Source organism: Pongo abelii, chromosome 5, assembly GCF_028885655.2.
Source record: "Pongo abelii isolate AG06213 chromosome 5, NHGRI_mPonAbe1-v2.0_pri, whole genome shotgun sequence".
NCBI classification, from domain to species: domain Eukaryota; kingdom Metazoa; phylum Chordata; class Mammalia; order Primates; family Hominidae; genus Pongo; species Pongo abelii.
In genome coordinates, this window is record NC_071990.2 from 88,363,073 (window position 1) to 88,390,527 (window position 27,455).

The 27,455-nt window shown below is 39.5% G+C and overlaps 1 protein-coding gene across 11 annotated transcripts in view; it reads left to right on the plus strand.

Annotated features, from left to right (window-relative positions):
* Positions 1 to 27,455, plus strand: part of ORC3 (origin recognition complex subunit 3) — an 88,410-nt gene that overhangs the window by 44,146 nt on the left and 16,809 nt on the right. For 6 of the 11 annotated variants that reach the window (XM_054557842.2, XM_024249046.3, XM_002817125.4 and 3 more), the window contains 5 exons: positions 293 to 409; positions 1,859 to 1,938; positions 18,217 to 18,350; positions 21,982 to 22,061; positions 23,005 to 23,102. In XM_054557842.2, coding sequence (XP_054413817.1) covers positions 293 to 409; positions 1,859 to 1,938; positions 18,217 to 18,350; positions 21,982 to 22,061; positions 23,005 to 23,102 — 509 coding nt within the window. The remainder of the gene's footprint in view (positions 1 to 292; positions 410 to 1,858; positions 1,939 to 18,216; positions 18,351 to 21,981; positions 22,062 to 23,004; positions 23,103 to 27,455) is intronic. The other 5 variants (XM_063724896.1, XM_054557843.2, XM_009242072.4 and 2 more) reach the window with 1 other exon arrangement.

The following is a 27,455-nucleotide window of genomic DNA, read 5'->3' on the forward strand; positions in this document are numbered from 1 at the left end:
ATACTTGTAATTTTGGGGGCCAAAGTATTGTGGGAATGCTAGAGCTATCAGGAGATTAAAATACAGTATCAATTCTGGCATGTGTAAAGTATCACCAGACTTGATACTAAATCAGAAATGCTCAGCCTGTATTCTGGATTTTATATGTATTTCAAATTTTCATGAATTAATTTGTAGTTTTGAATCTTCTTGTCAGTTTTCCAGAAATTTTATATAGCCATGAAGTAGATTGTATTATTATGCTCTTTTATTAGCTGACTTATATATTAATAATATATTCTGTGATTTTTAGGAGGAAACACAATTATTACTAGAAAACCTGCATATTTATCATATGAATTACTTCCTGGTTTTGAGATGTCTTCATAAGTTCACCTCTTCTCTTCCCAAGTATCCACTAGGTCGACAGGTAATCCAAGCCTCCTCATTTGGAATCCATGAAGTAGGAATGTTAGTATTTTCTTGCTTTGGTTTTTGTAGCATTCAGGCATCAGAATGTGAAATGAAGCCAATCCTTACAATTAGAACACAATCTAAATCCATTCCAGCCGTACACATTACTGGTAATTGAAATTGTTTTTTTGTTCAGATGGCCACAGCTAGAAACAGCCATATGAATCCCGGTGATGTTGCTTCCCCTACAATGTTTTTGTACTAAGGCATTTGAACTTTCCTTCTTTAACACTTCCATGTCACCTATGCTGAGAGAGCTGTTTCTCTTCCCTTAATGGAAGAAGGAATCTGTTTGAGAATGCTTGATGGTTAACCTTGCACTACACCCAGAATAAAAAGAGAAGCAGTACTTCTGCTGCTTGAAAAATTATGCTCAGCTGGCCTTTATGTTATTCCATAAACTTATCAACCATCTGTAGAGTAGATTTTATCAGAGGAATTCTATATTCCTAAATCATCTTAGCTCAAAGCTTTGGAGAACAAATACCAGTATGTAAGAATGACTTGTTGGCTGGGTGCAGTGACTCACGCCTGTAATCCCAGCACTTTGGGAAGCCAAGGCAGGTGGTTCGCCTGAGGTCAGCAATTCGAGAACGGCCTGGCCAACATGGTGAAACCTTGTCTCTACTAAAAATACAAAAATTAGCCCAGCGTGGTGGCACACTCCTGTAGTCCCAGCTATGAGGGAGGCTGAGGCAGGAGGATGGCTTGAGCCTGGGAGGTGGAGGTTGCATTGAGCTGAGATCACTGCACTCCAGCCTGGATGACAGAGTGAGACTCCGTCTAAAAAAAAAGAATGATTTGTTCATGAAGTGATTTTTGCCATTGAGCCTTAAATGAGCCTCTTTTTCTCATTTTTCCTTTATCAGTTTCTTATTTTAAAATGACCACTGATATCAACCAATCTCAGTATAGTCTCATTTTACTTTTATGTAAATTGCTTTTTTTTTTTTTTTTTTTTTGAGACAGAGTCTCGCTCTGTCACCCAGGTTGGAGTGCAGTGGCACAATCTCGGCTCACTGCAAGCTCCGCCTCCCGGGTTCACACCATTCTCCTGCCTCAGTCTCCCGAGTAGCTGGGACTACAGACGCCCGGCTAATTTTTTGTATTTTTAGTAGAGACGGGGTTTCACCGTGTTAGCCAGGATGGTCTCAATCGCCTGACCTCATGATCCGCCCGCCTCGGCCTCCGAAAGTGCTGGGATTACAGGCGTGAGCCACCGCGCCCAGCCATAAATTGCATTCTTGTAAAGCCTGATCCATGAGATATATGCCAAGTCTATTATAATCTAAAGAAAATGACTTTTAATAACATTAATTTTTTTTGTGTTGACCAGAAATGATTTTGTCAAACTAGTAGTGTGTATACACTTTTGGTTCCTCACAAATGTGTTGTTCACTTACAGATCAGAGAGTTGTACTGTACATGTTTAGAAAAGAACATATGGGATTCAGAGGAGTATGCATCAGTCTTGCAGCTGCTGAGGTAGTTTTGTTTTTTCTTGTTTTTCTGTTTTTGTCTGCTATAAGCCTGCTAGTAAGTAGCACCTTCCTCTAGAACCCTGCCTGCCAAAAAGTTTCATAAATAGCCATGTTGCGTCTAAGAATATTTGCATATATCTTGAATTTATCCATGTAGCTTATGATGTTTTTAATATAGCAACTATCCATTTCTTTGCTGGTTTAACCTCGCATTTGAACTGTGGTTTTTAAAGGAAAATCCATGATTGTTTAGTTAAATACTGACACTACCCTAAGAGAGCTTAGATATGGATCATTTGAATCCAGCCAACTTTACATCATGGCAGGGAAAGCAAGTCATGAAAAGTGAGGTCACCCTGTCCCCAACCTGCTTGAATGGAGGAAGAGCATCATTGGGTGATATGTACCCAGTGGTCACAGCTGACCTTGATTAGGAGCAGCAAGGAGTAGGCAGTGGCCTTGGTGCCTTCCCCCACCTTAACATTGTCTAATTCATAAATTATTTATCTAATAATATACAAGTAAATAAGATATCTTAGTGTTAAAGTTATTATTCATATTCCTTGGTTTCACTTCTTATATTTATAGTTACTTTTTAGTCTTACATAAAAAAAAGACACTTGGATAGTTATAAGGGGAAATCACATGTGAGCTAAGTTTCGCCAAACAGTTTTATAGTTTTCCTCAGAGGTTGTAAATGCTTATATAAAAATATTTTAAAGAAGTCTGAAAACTGAATATTTATTAAGTCTTGCTTTCCTCTGGGCCCATAAGAAAAGAACAGATGGGCACAGTAGGAGGAAAATTCACACTGAAAGCACTTTAAGTCCAGAGACTTAATAATACAAATATTAGTGATATAGCAGGTGCAGCTTAAGATAGAAAATGAATTTCATGCTATCTGGAAAAATACCTCCCCATGGAAACTAGATTGCCACTGAAAAGCTGTGTTTTATTTCATTTTTTGAAATCCCAATAAGATTTCTTTTTTCTTTTTTTTACCCATAAGGAAACCAAAAAAGTATTTATAAGCTTATGTCAACTATAGTATTTCTGAGACTTATTTTGCTTTCTATTCAAGTAAATATATCTATCTTATATACCCAGTTGATTCTTTCAGGATTTTCTCTTTTAAGCTTTGTGATTAGTAATTGTCTTCCTTCTCCAGTGAGGTGTTCCCAAATTCATAGATTCTTTTGTCAAGGAGGAACTTGTTCTTTTTGTTCTGAACCTCCCAACACCAGTTGTCTTAGGGTACAGTCAAGAACCAAGAATACCAGTTCCAAAGTAGGGTAAGGAAACATGAGCAGCAGTAGTAATGGTGATAGCAGTAACCATCACTTATTGAAGGCTTGCTGTGTGCAAGGCACTTTGTTAGGCACTCTCAGTACATTTTCCAATCTAAAACTCTTAATATACCTTTATGGTAGATATTATTAGGCACACTTTACCCCCTGAGGAATCTGAAACACACACAGGGATTAAGTGACTTGCCTGAGATCACCTAGCTGCTGAGGGAACCAGGGTTCTACTCCAGGTCTGACTTCAAAGCTGTTATACCTTCTGCTATTCTTTGCCAAGATCTAAAATATGGATTTGGAGATCTGAGTACAGCAGAAGCGAAAAATAGAAAGTGAGATTTCATTTTGCTAAGCTGAGGTCAGAAACATGGGCGGTCAAAAGCAAAGCAATGTAAAGAGTACTACGGGTCAAATATAATACCTACAGCAAGGACAGGCAGGAGTCTGGGTTCTATAAAAGAGGAAAGGAATGAGGGAACCTCTGGGCTGGAATCAGCCTTTTCTCCTTTGTACAGATTTGATATAGACCAGAAGTCAGGGACGCTTTTTAGTTAAGGCATTCTCAATAGGCATCACCTGAACTTGAGACCATTCTCATCACCTGTCTTGAAATTTTATTTAACTCATGAGAGAAAAGACTAACATGATCCCTGAATGATGCTTTGGAAAGAATAACTGCTAAGGTACTATTAGAAACATAATCTAATTAAATTTCTTATTTGAAATTTTTTGTAAGAATCAGCTTAAATGATTTTTCAAGAAAAAATGCTTTTTACAGATTGAGCGTCTCTAATCTGAAAATCTGAAATTCAAAGTCCTCTAAAATTTGAAACACTTCAAATTTCAAAACTTTATGAGCACTTGTGATACCACAAATGGAAAATTCCACACCTGACCTCATGAAATGGGTTGCAGCAAAACAGAGGCACACCACAATTTATTCAGCTTGCCATAGTTTGTTGCTGTTGTTTAACACTGATATGGGTATTACTTAGTTACACTTAACACATTATTTTTTCACTGTACCAATGGTGTGTCCTGTTTTCTAAGCATTAAGTACTTATATGTGAATAAGTGTAAGAAAATGGTTGCATATGAATTCAAGAGTCAGTAATGATGGGGATACCAAGCAACTACAGATTGATTGTCCATCTAGTTGGCTGAGATAGTGACACCTTTGCTTTCTGATGATTCGGTGTACCTTGTTTCATGCAGAAAATTATTTAAATTATTGTATGAAATTACTTTCAAGCTGTGTGTAGAAGGTATATTTGAAACATAAATGAATTTTGTGTTTAGACATGCATCCCATTCTCAAGATAATCTCATTATGCACATATGGCAAATATTCCAAAATCTGAAAAAATCCAAAATGCAGAACACTTCTGGTCCCAAGCATTTCAGATAAGGGATACTCAATCTGTATGTGGAAGCTGACATGTTTAAATAACCACAGATCAGATGAGATCCAGCCCATTCAGGGTAGTATGGCTGTAGACATCCCTCTACCCCTAATTCTTCTGCTTTGTTTGGGAAGAACATGGAAGAAAAGGTGACTTCTGCCTCTGCTGCTCTTACCCCCACCATAGTGGCCTTTGGCGATGCCTCCTACCTTCCCCCAACAACTCTCTTGCATGTTAGAGAGAAGGGGCCCTCCCAGCACAAAGTTGCATTCCTCCCCCTTAATTTATTCTAATTTATTAATTTAGTCCCACCCCTTCTGAGCCTGCAGCCTTCTCGTGCGGCCTGGGGACTGTAGAGTAAGTAGCTGCCCCAGCCCCTCCCAGGCCTGACCCAGCCTGGGGAGTGGGACAAGGCGTGGGTGTGGCCCTGTTGGAAGTTGATCTTGCTGTTTTTATTTCTTGCCTTTGTGTTTGTGTTCTGTGATACTTTTTGAGAAAGAAGAGGCCAGGCACAGTGGCTTACGCCTGTAATCCCAGCACTTTGGGAGGCCAAGGTGGGCGGATCACTTGAGCTCAGGAGTTTGAGACCAGCCTGGGTAACATGGTGAAACCCCCTCTCTGCCAAAAATACAAAAAAAAAAAAAAATTAGCCTGGCCTGGTGGTGCACATCTGTGGTCCCATCCTTGGAGGCTGAGGTGGGAGGATCACTTGAGCTTGGGAGGCAAAGGTTGCCCTTTGCTGAGATCGCACCACTTCACTCCAGCCTGGGTGACAGTGAGATTTCGTCTCAAAAATATACATATAAAAGAAAGAGAAAAAAAGAAATGTGAGCAAAGCAGAAGGAGGCGGATTCAAACCCCAGTATGTCACGCCTCATGCCTTTTCTTTAGTGGTGGGAAACCCTTATCGTGTAAAGGGAATGTGTCCCCTTCTTCAGCCTCTAGTGTATTTCACAGAAAACAAAACCTCCCAATAAAACTGTTGAAACCTGGAAAATAAAACAAACAATATGTCATCTACTTGAAGAAATATCTGGTGACCATTTAAAACATATTTACAGTGACTTTGTAATAATGTGGGAGAATGTTTATGTCACATATTTATTAGTGGAAAAAGACATATAATTTTATATCACAGTTATTTTTTAAATGTATGCAACAGACATTCATGTGTGGGGAGTATGCAAGTGTTCATTTATAATATATGCTGTTATTTGACATGAGCTCAGTGGTTCTGCATATGTTCTGCCTTTCCTTGCTCAGTCAACTCTTGGAGTATGAAGACCACATCCCTATATGGGATATGAGTAGGTTAATTTTTCACTCAACCCTGTGTCATTATATAAGGATACGTTTCCATTAAAAAGCCATTTGGGAACAGAAAGTAGTAACAAATGATGCTAACCCAGCAGTGAGCTAGGTAAGTACGACTGTTTTTCCTTATCAGATGTGAAAGACTGTAAGAAGAAAATTTTACCCCTCTATTGGAGAAAATTTCTGAACACCCATCTAGAAATCAAATGCTAGGCCAGTAATTTTTCATATTTTTAAAATTCACAGAACCTTGCATTAATAAGGTTTTAAGGGTTATTGTAAATCAGAGCCAGCTGGGTGTGGTGGCTCAAGCCTGTAATCCCAGTGCTTTGGGAGGCCAAGGGGGGGGCAGATCACAAGATCAGGAGATCAGGAGTTCGAGACCAGCCTGACCAACATGGTGAAACCCCGTCTCTACTAAAAATACAAAAAATTAGCCAGGCGTGGTGGCAGGCACCTCTAATCCCAGCTACTCGGGAGGCTGAGGCAGGAGAATCACTTGAAGCTGGGAGGCAGAGGTTGCAGTGAGCCGAGACCTTGCCATTGCATTCCAGCCTGGGCAACCAAGCGAGACTCCATCTCAAAAAAAAAAAAAAAATCAGAGCCTCAGCTTAAAGGAGTATGTTGGATCAGACAGACCTGAAGAGTACTACACTCTCGTACCAGTAGCAGTGGATTCTTGGATTGGGGATAATGAAAAGTGTGCCCCACTTCTTAGGGGAATTTATGTCCCCTACCTCATCAATTGAGAATTACTCATCTACAGTTATTCCATTTTCTTTCAAATGAGGAAACCAAGGCCAGAAACATTGACTTTTCTACAGTTGACAGAGCTGAAACTCTTTCAACCCTATTCCAGTTACTTAGAGGTGGTAATAAAAGGAAATTTATGGTTTTGTGGCCAGTAGTACATGTTCAGAGTGTATCCAAAATTTTAAACCAGCAGAGCAAGCTTCTGTGGACTCAGATACCCTCCTCCCCCATCCTGACACTAGTCATATTGGCACACGACACAGACATAAACGAAAGGAGCCACGGTGTGTAGTCTGTTTATCCTAAATGTAACCTTATGAGCTTGCAAAGAAACAGACTTACAAATCGAAGGTGATTGATAGCTGGAGGAATTTACCTTAGGCTAAAGGAATTATTCTAATTTCTGAGTAAGGCTTTTGACTTAAACAGTAATATATTAGCAGGTCAGCTCAGCTTTCATTGAGTAAAAAAATAAAATAAAATAAAAACATGACCTGAATAATGATATTAACATTTGATCACTTCAGCTTAGTTCAAAGAGACTAGAAATTTGGACTCTAGGTAATGCGTTATTTCCTGACTTTGCAGATCAACTTTAGGTGATATTTAAAGATCTACTTAGGAAAAATGACACAGCTCCACAATCTATGATAAGCTTCCTAATAATCTAACTTATGACGATGTAGATTTATCCATCCAAGAGCTTTATGAGACTGCATCATTAAAATATAATTTCTGGCAGGCATGGTGGCTCACACCTATGAATTAGAGCACTTGGGAAGTCAAGGCAGGCAGATCACTTGAGCCCAGGAGTTAAAGACTGGCCCTAGGCAACATGGAGAAACCCCATCTCTACAAAAAAATGCAAAAAGTATATGAGCGTGGTGGTGCATGCCTATAGTCCAAGATACTTGGAGGCTGAGGCAGGAAGATCACTTCAGCCCAGGAGGTTGAGGCTGCCGTGAGCTGTGATTGTACCACTGTACTCCAGCTTGGGCAACAGAGTGAAACCCTGTCTCAAAAAAAATAATAAATAGGCCGAGCATAGTGGCTGACGCCTGTAATCCAAGCACTTTGGGAGGCCGAGGTGGGTGGATCACCTGAGGTCAGGAGTTTGAGACCAGCCTGGCCAACATGGTGAAACCCCATCTCTACTAAAAATACAAAAATTAGTGTGGCGCATGCCTGTAATCCCGGCTACTTAGGAGGCTGAGGCAGGAGAATCGATTGAATCCGGGAGGCAGAGGTTGCAGTGAACCAAGATCATGCCACTGCACTCCAGCCTGGACAACAGAGCGAGACTCCATCCCAAAAATAAATAAATAAAATGAAAAATAAAGAAATAAATGGCTGGGCACTGTGGCTCACGCCTGTAATCCCAGCACTTTGGGAGGCCGAGGCGGGCGGATCACGAGGTCAGGAGATTGAGACCATCCTGGCTAACACGGTGAAACCCCGTCTCTACTAAAAATACAAAAAATTAGCGGGGCGTGATGGCAGACGCCTGTAGTCCCAGCTACTCTGGAGTCTGAGGCAGGAGAATGGCGTGAACCCAGGAGGCGGAGCTTGCAGTGAGCCGAGATCGCTCCACTGCACTCCAGCCTGGGCGACAGAGAGAAACTCCATCTCAAAAAAGATAAATAAATAAAAAATAAAAATAAAATAAAAAATAAATATAAATAAAATGATATAATATAATTTCTTTATTTTAGAAAAGGAATTGCCAATCCTGAATTTGCATCACATCAGGGCCTTCACAATTATCTGTAGGCTTACAGATGATGAAATCAGGCTTGGGGCAGAATTGTTAAAGCTCTCTTTGAAACAAAAGATATTGAGAGTCACTGTTTTTTGTGTAATGGTTTCCAGGCTTCAATGTGCATAAGAATTAGCTGAGATATGGCCTAGCTAGGTGGCTCACGCCTGTAATCCCAGCAGGGAGGCGGGCTGATCAGGAGGTCAGAGAATTAGCTGAGATATTAATCATTTCAGCTCTTTCCCCAGAGCTTCTGTTGGGAACGCTGGTATGGTGTTTCAGCAGGAATTTGCATTTAACAAGCACTCTGGCACATTCAGACAGATGGCCCAGGAACTATACTTTGAGAAATACTTCTAGAAAATAAGGGGAGAGGTTAAAAAAAAAAAAAGCAGGGGGAGGGGAAACTTTTGAGGAAAGCAATGAAGCCATCAAAGGAAAAGTCTTTATTTGTGGAGAAGCTGAATGGCTGTAGGCAGTTATCTCAAATTGGCTCGAAAACTGGACTGAGGTATTCCGCTAATAGTGAGCTAATGGTTTTTATCACAGTAAACAGAAAAAAAGATCTGAATTTGTATTTTGTTTTTCTTTATTAAACATTTACTGCCTACTGTCACTTTTCTGTTAGCAAAATGAACAGATAACTAAGAAATATTAATTTTAAAAACTCAGAAATAACTCATCAAATTTTGACAGCTCTTTTCTTTCTTTCTTGTGAACTCAGAGTTATACAGTCATCCATCACTGTCTGTGGGGGATTGGTTTTAAGAGGACACCATAAGTTCCATATATGAAATGATATATAGTGTTTGCATATAACCTGTGCATATATCCTCCCATATATTTTAAATAATCTCTACTTTACTTATAATACTTAATACAATATAAATGCTATATAAATAGTTACATTGTATTGTTTAGAAAATAATGACAAGAAAAAAGTCTGTACATGTTCTATACAGTCTCTCCTACCCCCAAAAATATTTTCAATCCAAGGTTGATTGAATCCACCAATGTGGGACCCACAGATACAGATGGCTGACTGTACTTTTAAAAATTATATCAATAGGCCAGGCATGGTGGCTCATGCCTGTAATCCCAGCACTTTGGGAGGCCGAGGCAGGAGGATCACCTGAGTTCAGGAGACCAGCCTGGCCAAAATAGTGAAATCCTGTCTCTACTAAAAATACAAAAATTAGCCGGGCGTGGTGGCACACGCCTATAGTCCCAGCTACGAGGGAGGCTGAGGCAGGAGAATTGCTTGAATCGGGAGGTGGAGGTTGCAGGAGTTAGCCAGCCTGGCTAACATGGCGAAACCCCGTCTCTACCAAAAATACAAAAATTAGCCTGGCGTGGTGGCGTGTGCCTATAATTCCAGCTACTCTGGAGACTGAGGTGGGAGAATCACTTGAACCTGGGAGGTGGAGGTTGCAGTGAGCTGAGATTGTGCCATTGCACTCTAGGTTGGGTGACAAAGCGAGACTCCATCCAAAAAAAAAAAAAAATTGCATCAATAAAGTATGTGTATATTTGAACTTACTCAAGTTGCTTCTCACCATGTGATGAATTAAATTTATTCTTTTTGATGTATTCCACAAAAAAGTATGGCATCCCACAAAGGGCATCATGACTTCCAGGTGCTTCCCAGGATGAACCAGTTTGAGAACTGTTCCCTTTAGAAAAAGTATTCTTCACTAAGGCATTAGGTTAGGAAATTATTAATTATTGCATGGTTATTGCTTTGCCCATCCATTAAAAAAAAGGGTTTTTTAAATGCTTCATTTTTGAAACCACTGATCAGATGACAAAGATAACCCTGGTCCTTACCTATACAGAATTTTGGTCAAATCATTGACGTGAACAGTAGAGAGCTACAATACAGAGTAGTAAGAGCTGTGATGGGTCAGGGCTAGGGTGCTGAGGAACCAGTAGACTGGACAGTTAACCTCCATTTGTGGGGTTGGACAGCTTCTCTAGGAAGTGGCACCTAATATGAAATATCAAGGCTTAGGAGGCGATGCACATACTTTTGGTTTCTGTTTCATTGTTATCATCCTACATAATTGCTTTGTTGTGTTAGTCTTCGAATAAGACAATTTATTTTTATGTGCTTTTTAATTTTTTTACATGTTTTTATTATTTTTACGTGCTTTTTTGTTTTGTTTTGTTTTGTTTCCTTAACTTCCAGCCTTCATTGATATATATACATTTGCAAGTTTGAGTTCTGAGTATTTTTCAAAACTGGCTGGTAATGGTAATGTCTGTTTAGAATTTGAAAACTCGTCAGGCAAAAGATGTTTTCATTAGCCATGGATTGGCCAGTTTTTCCTTGTAGCCTGTTCTTATAATCAGACATTTATATAATTAGTACTTAACCAGAAATTATTGGCTTTCTGTATGATGAAGCAGAATACTCCATTGCCCTGCAGGATGATTGCTTTTAATGATTGCTTAATGATTCTCTTTCTTAGTTAAGAAAACTTCTTTAAAAAATGACAATCTATAAAGCCTTTATTGTTTTTCTCAACTCCTGTGACAGATTACCTTATAAAGCTTTTAGTACATTAGATATCACAGGCATTTTTTGGGCCATTTACCTGACAGTGAAATAATTATTTCTTTTCTTTTTTTTTTTTTTTTGAGGCGGAGTCTTGCTCTGTTGCCCAGGCTGGAGTGCAGTGGCGTAATCTCAGCTCACTGCAAGCTCCGCCTCCCAGGTTCACGTCATTCTCCTGCCTCAGCCTCCTGAGTAGCTGGGACTACAGGCGCCCGCCACCAAGCTCGGCTAATTTTTTGTATTTTTAGTAGAGATGGGGTTTCACTGTGTTAGCCAGGATGGTCTCGATCTCCTGACCTCGTGATCCACCCGCCTCGGCCTCCCAAAGTGCTGGGATTACAGGTGTGAGCTACCGTGCTCTGCCAATTGTGAAGTAATTATTTCTTAATCAAGTTGGATAAAGATAAATCGCTCTTTTGTGGCATTAATGTGACCTATCTTAGACTTTTTTTTTTATTTCTCTTTAATCTCACATGGTGGCTTTCAAACTTTTTAGTTCTGCTATTTTCTTTACAATTTTATTCTCTTTATTTTAAAACAGAATGTTATTTGGAATGCACCAAAATTGGAAAGCATTGTCTCACTGTCTCTAATTCTTCTCCCATTCTCTCTTTAACTGATTACAATTAGGTTTGTGCTCTACATCACAACTAGTTTGATCAAAGTCACCAGTGACCTCCATGTTCCTAAATCTAGCATTAACCTGTTATCAGCATTTGACAACAGTTCATCACTCCTTTCTTAATGGATTTCTAGGACTTTCTTGGTTTTTCTCCTACCTCAGTACATGCTCCTTCACATTCTCCTTTAGTGCTTTCTCTTCTCTCTGACATCTTAACATTACAGTGCCCCAGGGCTTAATCATAAGCCTATACCTCTCTCCTGAGTGCCAGGCTGTTACGTCCATTTATGTCCTATTTAATACTTCCACTTAGATATCCAATACACACCTCAAAGTTAACATACCCAAAACTGAACTGATCTTCCCCTGAAATCTATCCTTTTCTTACTGTCTCTTTATCATTCTGATTTTTCAAACCAAAAGCCTGGGCTCTGCCTTCATAATTTATCCAGAATCAGGACTCTTCTTGCCACCTTTCTTCGCTTGTACCACCATAGTCCAAGTCATCGTCGTTGCTCACCTGGATTATTGCAGTAGCCTCCTTTCTGGTTTTTCTGCTCCCCTACAGGTTATTCTCAAAGTAGCAGTCAGAATAGTCCTTTTAAAATATTTCAGATAATGTTACTCCTTTGCTCAAAACCCTCCGTTAACTCCCCATTTCACTCAGAGTAAAAGCCGTATACAGTGACACTACGTGACCGCCCCCCTCCTCTCCCGACATGGCCTCTCTCTGATTACTGCTCATTTTCTCTCTCCATTTCAGACATCTTGGCCTCCTTGTTTTCTTGAATATTCCAGATATGCCCACTATGGAACCTTTGCACCCGTTGTTCTGTCTACCAGGAAAAGCTCTTCTGGATATTTGTATGGCTAACTTCCTTTCCTCCTTTACGTACTTGATCAAATGTCATCTTTTCAATGAGGCCCTAACCATTTAAAAATTGAAAGCTTCCCCCTCCCATGGCTCTCCGCTTATTCTGTTCAGTATTTTTCCATAACATTTATCAGTTTTTAACGCATATATCGTATATATGATATAGATAGATAGTGTTTAGTGTCTGCGCTTCTCTCAGCTCTCCCACTAGAAGGTGAGTTCTGTGAGGACAGTGATTTTTGATTCAATAAGGTGTACCTCAAATGCCCAGAACAGTGCCTAGTATATAGTGTGCATTCAATAAATATCTCTTGAATGATTGGTTCATGACTGACAAAGGAGTTGAAACCCAGTTTGAAAAATGCTTGTCTGATAGCTAGACTCAATCCTTAATTTTTTATTCGAGGTGCTATATATAAACACACTTTTTTGGAATAAGCTAAATATTTTGTAGTTGTTTTCAAGTGATCTTCTTCAGTTAGGTTTGGTTTATCCAAAGTGCTTTGATGGCCGCAGTGGCTCATGCCTGTAATCCCAGCACTTTGGGAGGCCGAGGCAGGCAGATCACTTGAGGCCAGGAGTTCAAGACCAGCCTGGCCAATATGGTGAAACCCCCTCTCTACTAAAAATGCAAAAAATTAGCCAGGCATGGTGGCATGCGCCTGTAGTCCCAGCTACTCGGGAGGCTAAAGGATGAGAATTGCCTGAACCCGGGAGGCAGAGGTTGTAGTGAGCAGAGACTGCGCCACTGCACTCCAGCCTGGCAACAGAGCAAGACTCCGCCTCAAAAACAAAACAAAACAATACCAAAAAAAAAGTGCTTGCTGTAGTCATTCTAATAATCTAAGTGAAAAAGTAAGTATTTTTCTGATATTACCCCTTGTATTATATAACTTCGAAAACCAGTCATCCACTGTTAGCTATTTGCACTTCAGATATTTTTCCACACACAAATGTATATTAAATAATACTATATATGGTGTTCCACACTTGCATTTTTTGTTTTTTTGTATTTGTTTTGTTTTTGTTGTGGTGGTTATTTTGGTTTGTGCCTAATCTACCACAGATGCCATGTTTTGAGATGCAATATAGCATGCTCGGTAAGAGCATGGATGTCAAGCTGAACTGTCCAGGTTCAAACCCCAGCTTTGCCAATTACCAGCTATTGGATTCTGGACAAGTTTACTTAAGTTCTCTGTGCCTTTGTTTTCTCATCTCTAACATGGGAATAATAATAGTATTTACATTGTATTGTATCAAATGACACTTGATACACATATGTGGGTATAAATGTTAGCTGTCATCATTAGTATTACATATTGCCCTACCTCATTGTTTCTCATCACTATATAATATCATGTTTTTAAAGTGCTTTTTATTTAATCAGACCCTTTTTTGATATATATTTAGATTGTTTCTAATTCTTCACTATTACAAACAATAATCATGAGCAGTGGTAAGTCTGTATATTTGTATAACTATTTCCACAAAACAAAGGTAGATGTAAACATATTGAGTCTAAAATATAAACATTGTTGTACAGTGTACACTCACACCAACCATGTACCAGTGTGTATTTCCCTACACTCTTGCTGCTGCTGGATATTATCGGGCTTAAATATCTTTATTGATTTTCTTCTAGTATTTTATGGTTGATGAGCTAGTTCTTTTTCCCTGCTCCCAGACCGTACTTACATTTTTATTCTCTCTGAAATGCATTTTTGTGTATAAGGCGAGATAGTGACCTGTTTTTTTAAAATAGTTAATTCTGATACCCAATATCTTTTCCCCCACTGATTTGAAATGCTATCCCTGTGACATAACAAACACCCATGTACACCTAGATCTCTTTCTGAACTCATTCTCTTCTGTTGACCTGTCTGTTCCCAAGTACCATCAATTTTAATCACCATAGCTTAACACTGTTTAATATATTTACAGCCCTACCATACACACTCAAGTGTACACACATTGTTCCTGTTTTTTAGAACAATTATTCTAGATACATTTTAGAATAATTTTATTAGTTTTTAAAATTTATGGCCAGGCGCTATGGCTCACAACTGTAATCCCAGCACTTTGAGAGGCCGAGGCGGGCAGATCACCTGAGGTTAGGAGTTCAAGACCAGCCTGACCAGCCTGACCAGCATGGAGAAACCCTGTCTCTACTAAAAATACAAAATTAGCCGGGCGTGGTGGTGCACGCCTGTAATTCCAGCTACTTGGGAGGCTGAGACAGGAGAATCGCCTGAGCCCAAGAGGCAGAGGTTGCGGTGAGTCGAGATCGCACCATTGCACTCCAGCCTGGGCAACAAGAGCAAAACTCCATCTCAAATAAAAATAAAAATAAAATTTACCCTCTGTAATTTTGTTTCAAACTGTTAAGAATATCGATTAATTTGGAAAGATTTGTATCTTTACAATATTGAGTGTTAAATTGTCTATTCATTTATTCAGGGCTTTCTTTTTTAATATAGGTTGTACCCATGTATTATAATGTGTATTGCTGTGTATTCAGTAGGTTTTGTTACCATTTTGAACGTGGGCTTTTTTTCATTATGTAGTTTAATATAAGGTATTGATTACATTATATGGATATGTATATATGCATGCATATATATCTTTTATTCACTCACTTTTTTACACTGTCTTTTTTTTTTTTTTTGAGAGAGGGTCTCTGTTACCCATGCTGGAGTGCAATGGCATGATCACGGCTTACTGCAGCCTTGACCTCCCAGGCTGAAGCAGTCTTCATACTTCAGCTTCCTGAGTAGCTGGGACTACAAGTGTGTGCCACCAGGCTGAGCTAAGTTTTTCTATTTTTTGTAGAAATGAGGGTCTCACTTTGTTGCCCAGGCTGGTCTCAAACATCTGGGCTCAAGTGATCTTCCCATCGGCCTCCCAAAGTGCTGGGATTATAGGTATGAGCCACCACGCCCAGCTCTTTTACACTCTCTATTTTATTTACAGTTCTTAGATTTTCTAACTTTACAGTCACATCATATGAAATGATTAATTTCATCCTCCTTCTTAACATTTATACCATTTATTTTTCTTAATTTATGGTAGCATCTAGACTCCAGAATGATGCTGAATAATAGTGATGATAGCAGGCAGCATTGATTCTGTGTGTGTATAATTTTACTGGAAAAAAAATTTTAAATAATGACTTTATTGGGGTTGGTTAAGTTATTATTTCTAATCAGCCTTACCTCAAGTCTTGTCATTTTACATTAAACGAGAGAATACTTGAGAAAGTGTAAGATCTTTCTGCTCTGGGAGCAAAACATAATCTTTGGCTAAGAATAAGAGGACTAGACCGGGTGCGGTGGCTCACGCCTATAATCCCAGGACTTTGGGAGGCCGAGGTGGGCGGATCACCTGAGTTCAGGAGTTCGAGACTAGCCTGACCAATATGGTGAAACCCTGCCTCTACTAAAAATACAAAATTAGCTGGGCATGGTGGTGCATGCCTGTAATCACAGCTACTCGGGAGGTTAAGGCAGGAGAATCGCTTGAACCTGGGAGGCAGAGGTTGCGGTGAGCCGAGATCATGCCATTGCACCCTAGCCTGAGCAACAAGATCAAAACTCCATCTCAAAATAAATAAATAAATAAAAGAATAAGAGGACTAATAGCTATTTGAATCCCTGGCAGTTTACATCTGAGTACCTTCTCCAATCAAGTGACACATTAAGAGTTATGACTAATGAAGTTTGCTTCCAAAGTTATATGAAATAATGCCCCCTTTTTTGGTCTCCTGGATAATAGGCTAGATTTGGCCTTCCTTGATATTCAGTTATTTGGAGCTCAAAGTGGACAAGAGCTGTTGCTGCCCCTATCCTGGGAAGCTAATCCTTCACGTGCTGCTAACTTGGGTTAGATCTTCTGCCAGCAGTACCTCATCTGTCTTTCCCCTCCAAGCAAGTCAGTGCCGGTGATTCCTTGGACACCGGAAATGCTGATCTTGGCTACTTCAATAGGCCTAAAGGTCAGGTTTAACAGATTGTTCAAGTGTATCTGACTTTGAGTTAACTTTCTTCTCATAACTCTGTCTGGGCAATAGAAAGCCACAAATTTTAAATCTCAAATGTAATCAAGTATGAAATGTCTTGGCTTATTTTTCCTTGACCAGTTAGCTGCCTTTCACAGATAAAGATTATATCTTAGATAATTATTGTAGAAAGAGGAAGATAAAGTTTTATACTTTTAAAAAAACTCTGTGGAAATTTACTATTTGGTCTACCCTTAACAATTGCCATATTTAGTGGTTGTCTACTTTTTGTTGTTGTTGGGGGTTTAAATTTTAGTTGAAGTAACCAGTTCAATTTCTCAGTAATCATAGTCTATTTAGCTTTGTTTCTTTCTCCCAAGTTACCAATTTCTCCTCATTTTTTCATTATGAAAGATGTCAAATATAAGTGAATTAGTTGTATTGCAAAATGCCCACATTCTGGATTTGTCTGTTACTTCATGGTTAATATTAGAACTTTTTTTTTTTTTGAGACTGAGTCTCACTCTGTCGCCCAGGCTGGAGTGCAGTGGCGTGATCTCAGCTCACTGCAACCTCCAGCTCCCCGGTTCCAGCGATTCTCCTGCCTCAGCCTCCCGAGTATCTGGGACTACAGGCGCCCGCCACTACGCCTGGCTAATTTTTTGTAATTTTAGTAGAGACGAGGTTTCACCGTGGTAGCCAGGATGGTCTCGATCTCCTGACCTCATGATCCTCCCGCCTCGGCCTCCCAAAGTGCTGGGATTACAGGTGTGAGCCACCGCACCTGGGAATATTAGAACTTTTAATCATCATAGTTTTAATGACTTAGATGCATTTGCTGAGAATAATTTGAATATTTGTGTAATGCCACTGCTTAAAAATTCCTAATATTGGTCTGATTCCTTTTGATGCCATTACTGAGTATGATCTTAGTGGAGAAATTCTGTAAACTCCAAGAACAAGATCCTAACTTTAGAATATCTGTATTTTCTCTCCATTTCTAACAAAGATTTCTTCTATAGCTGTGAATGAGCTACTCAACCACTCTGCCTGTGCTATAAATAACAATTAGAATTGCCTACTTCATTTAAAGTTCAGTGGGTTTACTGACTGATGTTTATGAAGCCCATAGGAGATGTAAAGCATAGTTTAAATGGTGATAATTAGAGAAATGAGTGTAATATTTTGGTTCTTTCAAATAGGTTTACATTTAGCACGTCATATCTTCTGTAGACATTTCTTATTTCATATGTACGTTTAGATCAAAAGAAAGGAAAACTATCATTAAATGCCTACTGTGTGGTAAGCACTGTGCTAGAGTCTTCCAGTGCTTCTTCTCATTTAATTTTTAAGTCTCCGTCTAACCTGTGAAATAAGCAAGTTATTATTTCCATTTTACAGACAATGAACCAAGGATCAGAGATATATAGTAACCTTGTTCTATATTACAAACATAGTGTTAGAGCCACACTATGAATCCCGACCTTTGTAAATTTTCTAAGCTAAACTTTATCATGAGAACCCTTCAAGAATTCTTCTGAATGTCACATATATGGAGGAAAATCTCTCCAAAAAATGTTGGTAGCTACTAATGAAGAATTTCTTTTATCTTCTGAGCAGAAACATTTAATATGTATATTAAATAAAATGTTTTTTAAGTGTTAATTTTCTAGTTATATTACATTTCCTGTCACTGACTCTGTTCTAGGATGTTGGCAAAGGATGAACTGATGACCATACTTGAGAAATGTTTCAAGGTTTTTAAGTCTTATTGTGAAAACCACCTTGGCAGCACAGCTAAGAGAATAGAGGAGTTCCTGGCCCAGTTTCAGAGCCTCGACGGTAAGAGTGTAATATCCTCCCAATTCTATTGGCCATGACAGTCGTTTAACTAAAATGGCATGGAAAACCCCACCTTCTGATGTGCTTAGAGATAAAGAGATAAAGTAGTTCCTGATCAGTCAGTATGCCAAGCCTCATAGTATCACATTTTAACAATCACAAATAGGCCAAATGTTTCTCTTCTAGATTTGGTTTAAACAATGAAGAGCATCAAATGGGCAGAAAAAGAAATTCTTTCTCCAGATCGACAGTTTGGGGGATTTGTCTTTAAAAAGTCAACAAAAAGAAATCAAAAAGATTGGAAAGAGTAGCAGGGTGTCATAATTAAGAACTCTTTTTAGAGGTTTTTTCTTAAGCATTTCATCAAGTTCTTTATAGATTTCCAAAGCACTGCATAAATCATTTGTAAGCTTGAAAAATTAATAGCTATGAACTGCTTTCACAGCAGTGAGGCTCATTGGTATGTTGATTACCGAAATCTGCATGAGGCTTACTTTAATCGGATTTACAAAAGCTGGAATCTTTCAGTCCTAAATTAACTGAGGCAGCCTGGCACTCTTCAGTGTTGGAGGGTTATAGTTTCTCTCTTTTGCTTGACCTCCACATGATCATTTATATATCCTGAATGCTTAGGGTGTCTGATTGTATATAGGTAGCCATGTTCTGTTCCCTAATTACTAGCTTTTCATGGGCTCTTCTCTTGCTCTGTTTCTAGCACCAAAGTATGGTATTCTTTTAGTAGAACAATAACAACAATAAAAAATATTGGTGTGTACCTTTTACATTTCCCAAATTTAGGGCAATTTTTTAATGGAGTTTTGGGGGAAAAGATAGTTTTTTCATATATAATCACACAGAATTGGACATGACATGTTGAAAATATCTTATTTAAAATGTCTGTTTTAATCCTTTTTTATGTTTGGCAAGTGCTTCTTTGTCTTAAAAATCTTTTGGCTTTAGGAAACTGCTTTTGCAAAAATCTTCCCATATCTCTCCATAGCTACAATGTGAGGCACCTGATGAGTGCTCAGTCATGGAAGATGAAAGAGAATGTTTGCCTGACTAGAGTGGCCTGAGCAGCCAGAGTGAGGAAGTCATCAACAGGCACTAAGGGATTTTCTTTCAGGTTATGTGTGGGCATTGCTCTTGCCACTGCAGCATGATCTCAACTACTCTTCAGAACACAAAAACTTTTAAGAGCTGGATGTTGGTATCATTAAGATCATTGAGTTCAGCTATATAACCAGAAACTAAAGTCTAAGAAAAGACGGCAGCTTGTTTGAGATCACACAGCTAGCTAGTGGTAGCACTCAGACCAGAGCCCATCTCTCTTAACCACTAGTTCATTGTTTTTCTGTCGCTGATTCACAATATAAATACGCCCTAGTAGTGATCACTGGATCAGCAAGGGGCCACCCTTAAGTACATAAATAGGGTAAAAGGCTTAGAAAAATAGAAGGTAAATACTGTGTAAATTTCAGTCTTTTGCAAAATGGGACTTATGGAGATTGCTGTAAATATAAACTGCACATATAATTTTTTCTTCTTTTTTTGCTGGACACCATTAACTAGAGGTAATCTAGATACATTTTTAATTAGAGTTCATATAATATGAGCTAGTAAACAAATTCTGTGATATGCTAGAGCTAAATAAAGGAATGCGGCTTTTGAAATGGGAAGATCGAAGATTAAGATGATTAGTAGCCTAAAGAATAAAGAATTTTACAAATTAAAGCACAACCACTGTCTTGAAGAAATGTCTGTTATTTCCTGATTTTCAAAAGTGACTCATTAATAATAAACTGAAATTAAAACTCCCCACATTGGATGAGTCGAAATATTTGGCTGTTATCTATCTCTGTTCCTTAACATTTATTACATATTACAGTTTGGGTTTAAAATTACAGTTGGGAAGAGTTCAGTAGGACAGAGTGTCATATCAGATTTTTTTTGAGACAGGATCTTGCTGTGTTGTCCAGGCTTAAGTGCAGTTGTGCAGTCATAGCTCACAGTTCCCTCAGACCGCCTGGGCTCAAGTAATCCTCCTGCCTCCACCTCCGGAGTAGCTAGGACTACAGAAAAGGGCCACAACATCCAGCTGAATTTTTTTTTTTTTTTTTGGAGACAGAGTCTCCCTCTGTTGTCCAGGCTGGAGTGCAGTAGCATGATGGGCTCACTGCAGACTATACCTCCCAGGCTCAAGTGATCCTCCCATCTTAGCCTCCCAAGTAGCTGGGACTACAGGCACATCCCACCATACTTGGCTAATTTTTTTGTATTTTTGTAGGGATGGGGTTTTGCCATGTTGCTCAGGCTGGTCTCGAACTCCTGGGTTCAAGCATTCTGCCTGCCTCAGCCTCCCAAAGTGTTGAGATTATAGGCATAAGCCCCCTCATCAGCCTAATTAGTTTTTTGTTTTTTTTTTAAATAGAGACAGTGGCTCACTATGTTTCCCAGCCTGGTCTCGAACTCCTTGTCTCAAGTGATCCTCACACCATGGCCTCCCAAAGTGCTGGGATTATAGGAATGAGGCACTTCATTCAGCCCATATTAGATGTATTTCAAAGGCATATTAGGTTTATTAACATGTAGCAGACTAATGACAAAGAATCTAGTAGACATTTTAACCTTTAGTTATGTCTTTTTTGAACCAGAAATTACTTATAGCTATAAAGCAGTTTATTCTTTAAGCCAATGCATATTCTCCAGCTGCATCCTCCTGTCATAGTTTTAGGCCAAACAAACCATGTGTGTGGAGTTCACAAAACCCAACCTGCACTTGAAAAAGAATATGACAGTATTATGCTCTCTAGAAGGAGCACAGCTGTACATTTAAGCAGTAATGGTTTTCTTTCCCTTTGCTAAAGAACCATGATGCACTTTGTTTTAGTGGATTATTTCAAAACTTTTACACACTACCCTCTTCATACTCAAATTTTGTTGTTTGCAATCTTGACATAAAGGAAAACAGTTTTAAGTTTTTATGATTTTTTCAAAAAGCTGTGTATAACATCAAAAATATTTGAGACTGGCTGGGCGTGGTGGCTCGTGCCTGTAATCCCAGCACTTTGGGAGGCCAAGGCGGGTGGATCACCTGAGGTCAGCAGTTCGAGACCAGCCTGGCCAACGTGGCGAAACCTCTTCTCTACTAAAAATACAAAAATTAGCCAGGCATGGTGGCCGGCGCCTGTAATCCCAGCTACTATGGAGGCTGAGGCAGGAGAATCACTTGAACTGGGAGGAGGAGGTTGCAGTGAGCCAAGATGGCGCCACTGCACTCCAGCCTGGGCAACAGAGCAAGACTCCGTCTGAAAAAAAAAAAAATTTTTTTTTGAGACTTTTTGCTGTTGGTTTGAGGTAGTTTTGTTAGGTTGTATTTTGTTTTGTTTTCATTGTGGTAAGACTTTTAAAATTCAGTAGCTGGTTTTTTGAAGACATCACTACAGCACAAGTTATGTATTATTGGCCTTCAGCTTCTGTAAGAAATCATTTATCAGATGGAATCTTGATCCCTTGCCACATTAAAAAAATATATATAGGTGAAACTTTTACTTCCTTTGGAGTAGTAGAAATGTTTGTTCTCTTGACTTGGATTTACCCTCATTGATGTCTATTGGTTTTGTATTAAAAGCAGAAACCAAAGAGGAAGAAGATGCTTCTGGGTCACAGCCAAAGGGGCTTCAGAAGACAGACCTCTATCATCTTCAGAAGGTCAGGTTACTTTCCTCCCTTCCAGCTGCATCCTGTGACACTCCCTTTTTTCAGTTTGTGCTCTAGATTAGCTCTGCCTGGATGTTTTTGTTTTCATTTTTAAACCACAACCAGGAACAAAGCAGACTTTTAACTCACTTCTAAGTTGAACATCCTGCTAGTCCCATTGCCATCATTACTCTACATATACACATTCTGGAACCTACTAGCTAACATAGGTGGAAACCATTCCTGTGGGCTCAGCAAGAGAAAGAGAATTAGCTAGCAATAAGAGAAAATGGGAACATGGCTGCACAAATCTGATTATTTATCTGATGTATTTTTCTGTTTGATCAAACTGAGAGATTTAAAAGAGCCTAACTCATTAGTTTTAGTTACTTTTCTTGATTTTTTAAAATGCATATTCAAGTATAGAGCAGAAATTGAGCCACAGTATATCCAATATATTCTTTTTCAGATAGTTCTAACTTTAGGATCTTGATTGTCAAAATGAAGAACCTTCTTTGTACTGTGATACCAAATTATGATAAATGTAGAGTAAAATTTCAATCTAAATAAAATAAAACACATGGAATCTATTCTGTTAGTATGGCAAAAAGGCAAGATTTTTTTCTTTATCCTGTTAAGTCCTTTTCTTAAATGAATTAATGGACTGAATAGTGAGCACTCTGACATGTAATTTAGTAGTAAATTTAGAACTGCCCTTTTCCTCTTTCTTTTCTAAAAATTTACTTGTATATTATAAAGCAAAACACCTTTGAGGCGAGATTCTTGCCAGACCTTAACAATAAAAAGAATAAACAAAACCCATTTTGATCTTTCTCTGTACATCCTGTCTTATGGAAAGGGCATCAGCTGCTTCTATAGAACTTACCAACAGAGCTCCCTCTGAGGGGTTTTCTCTCTCAGGATCACCAGAAAAGCTATGTTCTTTTATCTATAGTCCTTATTGGAAATGAAGGAGTTAAGAAGAAGTAAGAAGCAAACCAAATTTGAAGTACTCAGAGAAAATGTTGTGAACTTCATTGACTGTCTAGTGAGGTAAGCCTAAATTTAGCTCTTAAGAGCTAAAAATCATGCTGTTTTTCCAAATAACACTGGTGTCATAGCTGTCTGTAGCCAATCCAGAACATTTTTCTCCTAGGTTAGGCTTTATGCTTTTCAGGTCTCTCCATCTAGCTTAGAATTGTAATTTTTAGGCTGGGCGCAGTGGCTCACGCCTGTAATCCCAGCACTTAGGGAGGCCAAGGCTGGCGGATCACGAGGTCAGGAGATCGAGACCATCCTGGTTAACAAGGTGAAACCCCATCTCTACTGAAAGTACAAAAAATTAGCCGGGTGTGGTGGCGGGCGCCTGTAGTCCCAGCTACTCGGGAGGCTGAGGCAGGAGAATGGCATGAACCCAGGAGGCGGAGCTTGCAGTGAGCCAAGATCGTGCCACTGCACTCCAGCCTGGGCAACGGTGCAAGACTCTGTCTCAAAAAAAAAAAAAAGAATTGTAATTTTTATTCTTTTTCCGTCATTATCAAGATGTCTAATCAAATGACTTAGTTCATTCTTTTACTCTCAGTTCAAGAATATAGGCTTAAATTTGATCTACTTCATTAGGTCAGGTGGGGAGAGATGAGATAGAAAGTGAGTGTTTCTCTTTCTAATAATAAAGTATTTGTATTACACTTTATCTTTGCTAGGAGTAAATGCTGGATCTGAGCCAAGCCCAGAAAGCAGAGCAGACTAGCCATGCTGCTCTATTTTATCCTGAAGAAAGAACATTTAATTCTAAACAATGCCAGTGCACCTCATTATCAGCACTAAATTTATGTTGAGACATGTGCTGAGTAAATTTAGAAGTCTACCAATCCAGCCTGTATTTTAACATGTTTCCTTTTTAGGAAACCCAGATCATTCTGATTCATGGATTTCCCAAAAGTCAGCTTTATGTAGCCGTGTAAAATCACCCACCTAAGTTTGGTGGAAGTTGGGCATGCTACAGAAAAAAAAGAGAAGTGTGCAAAAGAAAATGATTTAATACCTAAAAAGTGGGGGGGGGGGGGGGAACCTGTTATCATTGTTTATTGTAATTTTTTTTTTTTTTTTTTGAGACGGAGTCTCACTCTGTTGCGCAGGCTGGAGTGCAGTGGCGTGATCTTGGCTCACTGCAACCTCCGCCTCCCGGGTTCAAGCGATTTTCCTGCCTCAGCCTCCCGAGTAGCTGGGATTACAGGCATGCGCCAACAGGCCCGGCTAATTTTTGTATTTTAGTAGAAACGGGGTTTCACCATGTTGGTCAGGCTGGTCCTGAACTCCTGACCTCGTGATCCACCCACCTCGGCTTCCCAAAGTGTTCGGATTACAGGTGTAAGCCACCATGCCCGGCCCTGTTTATTGTAATTTTTAATGGCAGTTTAAACCCAACAGCAGGCTAGGCACTGAATAAAGTACTGAGAAAATAGCAGCACAATTATTAAAGAGAAAGAGTGCTTTTCTGAAAGTGAAAAGTTTAGTTTTCCAGAATAATGTGGGGACAGAGTTATTATTGTTCCTAGTCATTGGGGAGAAATTGCTAATGCCATGAAAAGGTCCAAAACGATCAACCAAGGCTGGGCGCATTGGCTCACGCCTGTAATCCCAGCACCTTGGGAGGCCAAGGTGGGCAGATCACTTGAGGTCAGGAGTTTGAGACCAGCCTGGCCATCATGGTGAAACCCCGACTCTACTAAAAATACAAAAAATAGCTGGGCATGGTGGCGCACACCTGTAATCCTAGCTACTTGGGAGGCTGAGGCAGGAGAATGGCTTGAACCCGGGAGGCAGAGGTTGCAGTGAGCCGAGATCGTACCACTGCACTCCAGCCTAGGCAACAGAGCAAGACTCCATCTCGAGAAAAAAAGAAAAGTGATGAACTGCATTATTGGCCAAATACTGGTCAAAAATTACATTTTAGAACTCATAGAGTTAACCTTGCCCTACTGGGCTTTCCTGTTCTCGTAGAGTCTAGCCCCAAACTCTTGACTCTTCCCTTTTACCAGGTAGTGAACATGGTAGTCACTAAAAATAATTTTGCAATGTGATTTGCCAATTTTAGGCCAAATGTCAGGTTCCAGAGTTCTTACAAATTCCAAATTGTAGGCTCTGAAATCACATCAGCCATTTCTGACTTTTTACCTTTCTGAGCAGTTGTTGAAATAATGCTCAGTGTGATTAAATGCGTTTTGTTGTAAAATCACAAAATCTTCCATACTAGGATTTAGTGTCTTTACCAAGATTGTCCCAGGAGGGAAGAGATTAGAATTGTAGCATGTTAAAGCTAAAAGAGACCTGAAGAGTCAGTCCTGTGGCAGCTAAAGGCCAGAGAGGGGCTGTGACTCATGCAAGGTCACACAGTCTCATTCTCCTGACACCTGCCAAAAGGCCCTCTCCATTTCTCTACACTGCCCTCAACAACCACACCACAGATGTCTGGGCAGAGCTTGGAGTTATGGAGAAAGGATGTCCTTTAAAGACAAATATAAGCAAGAGACTTCAGGAGGCCAAGAGTTCACAGTATACCATGAGCAGCTCTTGGCAAAAATACTGGCAGGCAAGAATAAGTTGCCAGATCTTGAAAGCTGAGAATAAATTGCCACTTTCTAAGTTACTGTTTTTGCCAATAGCAAGCTTCAACTCTGTAGCCCTTGTTGATTCTAATTCCACCAGTTCCTTCAGAACCACCTCTTTCAGGGAAGGCCTATCATTTGTCTGGTCTGAATCCAAAATGAGCATAATGCAGTGCTTTAGTGCCAGACTCATTGCTTATTTCTTCTCACATAAATAAGTCACAGAAGCATATTTCTATGCCAATCTCCAAGTCTGCAGTCAGATAAAAATTCTAATGTATAATGTATTTTGTTACTGTTGTTGTTCAACTAATGTAGCCAGTGGAAACAAAATTAAGGTAGATATTTTATTTTTGCTCTGATGGTTCTTTGAGGATATCTAGAGAGGTCTTTTGCCTTGGGAAATGCCTGAATTTCTATATATCACATGTAAAAATGTTAAAATGTGAGGCAATAATTTGAGTTTCTGAAGTTGACTCTATCTGATTGCCTTGTTAGATATCCAATCCTTATTACATAGCAGGGACTGCAACAAGATCTTTTAATGACAGCCATGTATAATGATTGGGAAATGACTGCATGAGGTTAGTGTAGGAAGAGTTTATGGTCAGAAATTACAAACTGGTAGCCAGCCATCACAGAAACTATTTCCTGAAGCTACAGCTAAGTTAACTTAACCTTGAGTAATTAAGATGTTAACAGTATCTGAGGTATAGAATACTGTTCCTTAGTGAGGATCAAGTCAAAACCATACACTCTTTGCAAGTAAGTTTTGTTCCAGTTGACTCTGGAGAAGGAGCAGCACCTAGAATTAGAATGAGCAAGGGGTCATTAGCTCTTGAGATGGGGGAGGAAAGGAGGATGGTGAAGAGTGATGTCCATGTTGAATACCCTTTCCACTTCCTCTCTTCTTCAGAGCTCCTGGCCACATCGGGACAAAGCAAGTGTAGGGGATTTCTAGGGAGTGGTATCCTCTCCAGAAGAAGAGAAAGGATACTTGGAAGAAGGGGAATAATGTCCCCAGTGACTGGGCTGAGGTAGCTGCTTTGCTCTGCTTGTACTGGTGGGAAAAGGAGCTGACACAAGCTGTCATGTGGCCAAAATACTTTAGGCTCAGGACTGGACTAAGCCCCAGAAATCTTCTTTATGAAGTCATGTGAGTTAACTATATACTTTAATCCAGTTAGTGACATTACTCTGTCTATGGGTTATGTGTGCCAAAGCTTCTCCCCTCCAATTTGCCACCCTCCAGGCATCCAGGATGGTATCACTGTCGTGGCACAGACCACCTGATGGGCTCATTATACATGCAAAGCAAATTTTTAATGCCGTATTTTTTAGTTCCGAATTTATTAAAATTGTTTTATCATCTAGCTCATAGGTGAAAAAAATCCCAAATTATGGCAGATTTTTTATAAGTGAAATTTTATTAATGATTTGTTTTTCAATACTCTGAAACTAAGATTTAGTTTTTTCTGCCTTCTAACGTAATAAGTACTTCCAATATATAAAAAACTTTTCGGCCGGGCGCGGTGGCTCACACCTGTAATCCCAGCACTTTGGGAGGCCAAGGCTGGTGGATCACCTGAGGTCAAGAGTTCAAGACCAGCCTGGCCAACATGGTGAAACCTCATCTCTATTAAAAATACAAAAATTAGCTGGGCGTGTTGGCGGGCACCTGTAATCCCAGCCTCTCGGGAGGCTGAGGGCTGAGGCAGGAGACTCGCTTGAACCTGGGAAGCAGAGGTTGCAGTGAGCCAAGATTGCACCACTGCACTCCAGTCTGGGTGACAAGAGT